The 7,371-nt window shown below is 40.9% G+C and overlaps 1 protein-coding gene across 1 annotated transcript in view; it reads left to right on the plus strand.

The window, feature by feature from the left end:
• Positions 1–7,371, plus strand: part of usp34 (ubiquitin specific peptidase 34) — a 103,157-nt gene that overhangs the window by 57,562 nt on the left and 38,224 nt on the right. The window contains 8 exon segments of the mRNA XM_062438224.1: positions 140–222; positions 1,206–1,360; positions 2,306–2,419; positions 2,526–2,625; positions 4,240–4,402; positions 5,057–5,183; positions 5,946–6,096; positions 6,193–6,293. Of these exon segments, the coding sequence (XP_062294208.1) occupies positions 140–222; positions 1,206–1,360; positions 2,306–2,419; positions 2,526–2,625; positions 4,240–4,402; positions 5,057–5,183; positions 5,946–6,096; positions 6,193–6,293 (994 nt within the window).

The raw sequence follows: 7,371 nt of genomic DNA on the forward strand, positions 1-7,371 counted from the left end.
TTTTAAATTTAAATTCGTGCACAAGAGGAGAAACATTACATACATACATTTACTTGCAGGAGAGTTCTGAGTTTTAGCTAAATCATGTTTTTACTGCTACTGACACATGTTTTGTTTGTTTTTGTTTATTTATTTACAGGTACAGCCATAGTGCGGAGGTCCAGGTGCGTCTGCAGTTCCTCACCTGCGTCTTCTCCACGCTGGGCTCTCCGGATCACTTCAGTAAGATTCAGCTTCGTTTATTCAGCCGACCAGAATAATAATAATGATTTATTGATTTTCAAGTGTAAACAAACCTGCTTCATGCTGCTTTTAATGTTGACTCAGAAAACTGAAGATGGAGAATATCCGAGAGGGTTAGGGTTAGTTTCACAAGGCAGCAAAATACACACATCCTAAAATAATTACGCTTTTTAAAGAGAACAAATAAAAGTAATTAAATGAGTAAAAAACATTTAAACATTTAGGAAAATAAGCAATAATAGACAAATCATATTTAAAGGAGATAAAAAGCAATTTAAGGAAAGTTAAAAGTCATAATAAACACTTTGTAGTTTACACTGAGATTGAGGACAGATGGAAGGAAAGAAGGAAAAGAAGACAAAAAGGAAGGAAGGAAAGATGGAAGGAAGGAAGGACAGATGGAAGGAAAGAAGGAAAAGAAGACAGGAAGGAAGGAAAAAAAGACAGGAAGGAAGGAAGGAAGGAAAGATGGAAGGAAGGAAGGACAGATGGAAGGAAATAAGGAAAAGAAGACGGGAAGGAAGGAAAAAAAGACAGGAAGGAAGGAAGGAAAGATGGAAGGAAGGAAGGACAGATGGAAGGAAATAAGGAAAAGAAGACGGGAAGGAAGGAAAAAAGATATGACGGAAGGAAATGAAGACAAGAAGGAAGGAAGGAAGGAAAGAAGGAAGGAAGGACAGATGGAAGGAAAGAAGGAAAGATGGAAGGAAAGAAGGAAAAGAAGACAGGAAGGAAAGAGGGCCGGATTGGACCCCTTGGCTGGCCGGTTCTGGCCCACGGGCCGCATGTTTGACCCCCCCCCTGGGTTAAAGTCACTTCTGAAACATACAGGAAGCTAAAACTGGACTCGTGTGTTCTCTCCTCGAGCTGAATGAGCTCTAAAAGAGTCAGCTGGAGTTAAAGTGTGTATTCTGTGTCTGGATGATGATGAACTCTCTCTCTCTGTCCCCCCCCCCCCTCAGGACTGAGTCTGGAGCAGGTGGACATCCTGTGGCACTGCCTGGTGGAGGACGCTGAGTGCTACGACGACGCGCTGCACTGGTTCCTCAATCAGGTCCGCAGCAAAGACCAGCATGCGATGGGAATGGAGACATACAAACACCTCTTCCTGGAGAAGGTAGGGACGCACATCTGGGAACATCTGGGAACATCTGGGAAGTTATGTTGGAAGGTTTTGTTCTTCAGGGGTCAGCAGTTAGATTCAATGATGGAAACAGGTTTATATGTTTATTTTATTTTAATGTATTTAAGAATAAAAAAAGATACGGCCCACTTTCCTTCCTGTCTTCTTTCCTTCCTCCCTTCCTTCCATCTGTCCTTCCTTTCTTTCTTTCTTTCCTTCCTTGCTTCGTGTCTTCTCTTCCTTCCATCTTTCCTTTGTCTTCTCTTCCTTCCTGCCTTTTCTTCCGTCTGTCCTTTCTTTCTTTTTCTTTCTTTCCAGTCTTCTCTTCCTTCCTTCCATCTTTTCCTCCTCCCTTTCTTCCTTCCATCTGTCCTTTCTTTTTTCTTTCTTTCCTGTATTCTCTTCCTTCCTTCCATCTTTCCTTTGTGTCTTCTCTTCCTTCCTCCCTTCCTTCCTCCCTTCCTTCCATCTGTCCTTCCTTCCTTTCTTCCTTTATGGAGGTAAATAATGCTGTTTTAAGGTGTGACGCTGTGGTTAATGTCTAGTTTACTTGATCAGAACTATGTAAAGATCATGGTTTGGGTTCAAATGATCATTAAAGATATGCAACCTTTGCTGTCATGGCAACAGTGAATACCATCATTAATTGACATGAGAAAGATTAGAGTTTCTAAATGTCGGTTTTGGTTATTTTTCGATTAATTGCCCAGCCCTAGTGTTAACGTCTCTGTGTGTGTGTGTGTGTGTGTGTGTGTGTGTGTTAACGTCTCTGTGTGTGTGTGTGTGTTAATGTCTCCTTGTGTGTGTGTGTGTGTGTGTGTGTGTGTGTGTGTGTGTGTGTGTGTGTGTGTGTGTGTGTGTGTGTGTGTGTGTGTGTGTTATAAAATCTCCTTGTATGTATGTGTGTGTGTGTTATAACATCTCCTTGTGTGTCTCCAGATGCCTCAGCTGAAGCCGGAGACCATCAGCATGACGGGTCTCAACCTCTTCCAGCATCTGTGTAATCTGGCTCGGCTCGCCACCAGCGCTCTGGACAACGCCTCCAGCTGTGAGGTATCAAACCTTTCTGACTCACACCAGTAGAACCAGTAGAACCAGTAAGACCAGTAAGACCAGTAAGATGGGGGGGTTATTAACTCTCCGTGCTTTGTGTGTGCAGCTGTGTGGGATGGACCAGCTGTGGGGAATCGCTCTCAGAGCTCAGTCCGCTGACATCAGCCGAGCAGCCATCCAGTACATCAACTCCTACTACATCAACGGTCAGTGAGTCTCTGTTGTCATGGATACACGGTTAATGACACACTGAGTCTCTGTTGTCATGGATACACGGTTAATGACACACTGAGTCTCTGTTGTCATGGATACACGGTTAATGACACACTGAGTCTCTGTTGTCATGGATACACGGTTAATGACACACTGAGTCTCTGTTGTCATGGATACACGGTTAATGACACACTGAGTCTCTGTTGTCATGGATACACGGTCAATGACACTCTGAGTCTCTGTTGTCATGGAAACACGGTTAATGACACACTGAGTCTCTGTTGTCATGGATACACGGTTAATGACACACTGAGTCCCTGTTGTCATGGATACACGGTTAATGACACTCTGAGTCTCTGTTGTCATGGAAACACGGTTAATGACACACTGAGTCTCTGTTGTCATGGATACACGGTTAATGACACACTGAGTCTCTGTTGTCATGGATACACGGTTAATGACACTCTGAGTCTCTGTTGTCATGGATACACGGTTAATGACACTCTGAGTCTCTGTTGTCATGGATACACGGTTAATGACACACTGAGTCTCTGTTGTCATGGATACACGGTTAATGACACACTGAGTCTCTGTTATCATGGATACACGGTTAATGACACACTGAGTCTCTGTTGTCATGGAAACACGGTTACTGACACACTGAGTCTCTGTTGTCATGGAAACACGGTTACTGACACTCTGAGAGCAGAGAGGAAGAGACACAAGATAGGAAATCACAGTATGAGAAACATGTTAGTTTCTGTTTGAGTGAATCTTGATATTTGAATAATTTCAGGTAAATTAAACATTAAAGGAAACAACAGAATATTTGCTTTGATTACGTAATGAAATATAATACTGTATAATAAGATACAATTCAATATACTACACTAATACTATACTATATTTACTATATATACTAATACTATAGTTTACTATACTAATAGTATACTTATATTGTACTATACTACATTTATACTATTCTTATACTTATACTGTACTATAAGATAAGTAGTACTTTATTATATTATACTAATACAATACTATTCTACACTATACTTTTATATATACTAAACTAATACTATACTTATACTAAATTATGCTAAACTCATAATATACTTATACTATACTTTACTACACTACACTATATTATATTATACTATACTAATACTACACTATACTATATTATACTTATACTCAACTCAACTCAACTTTATTTATAAAGCACTTTAAAACAACCACAGCTGAAACAAGGTGCTGTACACAAATAAATAAAACAACACAGGAACATAAAACAATTATTATTATTATTAAATACTATATTTATATTATACAACACTACACTAATACTAATACAATGATGTAGTATAGATGTTTAATTAAAGCTAAACTAAAAAATAGGTTTAAAAAAAGGTTAAAAAGACGAAAGAAACAAACAAAAAAATGTATTGTTTATTTTTTTAACTCAAAAGAAAAGATGAGTCTAAAGTTTTGAGTGTGTGTGTGTGTGTGTGTGTGTGTGTGTGTGTGTGTGTGTGTGTGTGTGTGTGTGTGTGTGTGTGTGTGTGTGTGTGTGTGTGTGTGTGTGTGTGTGTGTGTGTGTGCAGCCGGTAAGACGGGCCTGGAGAAGGAGCAGGAGTTCATCAGGAAGTGTATGGAGAGTCTGTTGATGGCTTCGGCCAATCTGGAGAAAGACGCTCACTCCAGTCTGACCAGTATAGAGAGAGGACTGCTGATGCTGAAGACTCACCTGGAGGCCTTCAGACGCAGGTAACACACACACACACACACACACACACACACACACACATTCACATATAAAAACACACACATATACACACACACACATATACATACATATACACACACACACACACACTCACACACACACGCGTATATACACACATACAGACACACACACATATACATACATATACAGACACACACACACACACACACACTCACACACACACACACACACACACACACACACGTATATACACACAGACACACACATACACACGCACATATATACACACACACACACACATATATACACACACACACACACATACACACACACACACACACACACACATATATATATATACACACACACACACACACACACACACACACACACTCACACACTCATATAAACACACACATACACACACTCACTCTCACACACACACACACACACACACACACATAAACACACACACACTCATAAACACACACATACACACACTCACTCTCACACACACACACACACACACACACACATACACACACTCATTTGCTGATCCACACTCATTCACTCACACACACTTTAATACGATATTAAAACCTATTCAGACTCACATGAAACCCATTAAACCCATTACTCACATTAATCCGATCTCCGTCTCCGTCTCCTCTCAGGTTCGCCTACCACCTTCGTCAGTGGCAGATCGAGGGAACGGGGATCAGCAGCCACCTGAAGGCTCTGAGTGATAAACAGTCTCTGCCGCTCAGGATCGTCTGTCAGCCGGCCGGCCTGCCGGACAAGGTGAGCCGTCCGTCACGTTAGTTAGTCATGTGACACGACGATATACTACAGGAGGAACTTATCTCCTTACTTTCTTCCTCATGATCATAATAAGCTTTAAAAATGGTTCATCTCTATATTAAATAATGAATGTGTGATTAAAGCAAGTTTGTGTTGAAGCTTTATTATAATATCTTTAACCTTCCTGTCGTCCTCCCGGGTCTGTTTTGACTGTTCCTTCTTTCCTCCCTTCTTTCCTTCTTTCCTTCCTCCTTCCTTCCTCTTTTCCTTTCTCCCTCCCTCCCTCCCTCCTACCTTCCTTTATTCCTTCTTTCCTCCATCCTTCCTTCCTTCCTTTCCTTTCCTTTCTCCATTCCTTCTTTCCTTTCCTTCCTTCTTTCCTCCTTTCCTTCCTTCTTCGTCCCTTGTTCAGGGTCAAATTTAACACATATTTACATCTGAGAGCTTTAAAAACAAACTAAATACTTTTTAATTTTAGCCTGACTTCTCTTAAAGTGACCCAGAATAAACAAAAAATGCACTTTTGACCCTTATTTATTCACAAATTCAACAAATACTGTTACAAACTTCACATTTAATACAATGAATGTTTGTTTCTCCATAAAGACAAAGTGTTAAAACTGAATAAAAGCTTCATTAAAGGGTTAATCTCTGTTTATCTGAGACTATAGAGACTCATTATACTGTAGATGGTCTGATTATAAACACTGTGTGAGGGTTAAAATAACTAATATCATGATTATTATTATTATTATTTTCCAGATGACTATTGAGATGTATCCTAGCGACCAGGTGGCAGACCTGCGAGCCGAGGTGACTCACTGGTACGAGAACCTGCAGAAGGAGCAGATGAACCAGCAGGCTCAGCTGCAGGAGTTCGGCCAGAGCAGCCGGCAGCCGGCAGACTTTCCAGGTTAACATCAAAAAATAAACCTTTTATTGGTGATGTCATCAGTCTTTAGTTGAGCTGCTGTGTGTGAGGTCTGACGCTGTGTGTTTTGTCCTGCAGGTGGTTTGATGGGACCGGTCAGGATGATCTCATCTGGTCACGAACTGACAACCGACTACGACGAGAAGACGCTGCATGAGCTCGGCTTTAAAGACATGCAGGTGACCACTGGGTTTAATAATGATAATAACTTTATTATATATTATTATTATATATGCCAAAATGTAATAAACGCTCCACATCATCACTTCAAACATCATAATCTCAGAGGTAGAATTTTAAAATAATGCTGAGTTTATATTTTTTAACACTTAAACATTGTTCATGTTTACATTTGAAAGCTGTAAAAACACCATATACACATTTCTTTAAGCCGGACTTTCCCCTAACCCTCCTGTTGTCCTCGAGTCAAGGGAGGGAGGAAGGAAAGGAGGGGGTGAGGAAGGAAGGGATGAAGAAGGAAGGAAGGGAGGGAGGAAGAAGGAAGGAAGGAAAGGAGGGATGAAGGAAGGAAAGGAGGGATGAAGGAAGGAACGGAGGGGGTGTGGAAGGAAGGAAGGGATGAAGAAGGAAGGAAGGGAGGGAGGAAGAAGGAAGGAAGGAAAGGAGGGATGAAGGAAGGAAAGGAGGGAGGAAGAAGGAAGGAAGGAAGGAAAGGATGGATGAAGGAAGGAAAGGAGGGGGTGAGGAAGGAAAGGAGGGATGAAGGAAGGAAGAAAGAAGGAAAGGAGGGGGTAAGGAAGGAAGGGATGAAGAAGGAAGGAAGGGAGGGAGGAAGAAGGAAGGAAGGAAGGAAAGGAGGGATGAAGGAAGGAAAGGAGGGAGGAAGAAGGAAGGAAGGAAGGAAAGGAGGGATGAAGGAAGGAAAGGAGGGGGTGAGGAAGGAAGGGAGGGGTTGAGGAAGGAAGGGAGGAAAGGAGGAAGAAGGAAGGAAGGAAAGGAGGAAGAAGGAAGGAAAAGAGGAACAGTAAAAACAGATGGGGTCAATTTGACCCGGGAGGACGAAATAAGGGCTAATGTGAACCACAGTTTACAAAAATGGAAATAAAATGCATCTTTTTTTAATTTTTGTGCAGCTGATGCACATTTTTATATATGCAAATGTACAAAATTTGACTTTTAAAAATTCAAAAATCACCATTTAAACATTTTATATTCATCATATTTATATCAAATGTTCTCCTGGATGATAAAACGTTTGATTGTGAATGTTGATTTAATCTTTGCGTCTCGTTTGAT

Source organism: Scomber scombrus, chromosome 2 (genome assembly GCF_963691925.1).
Source record: "Scomber scombrus chromosome 2, fScoSco1.1, whole genome shotgun sequence".
NCBI classification, from domain to species: domain Eukaryota; kingdom Metazoa; phylum Chordata; class Actinopteri; order Scombriformes; family Scombridae; genus Scomber; species Scomber scombrus.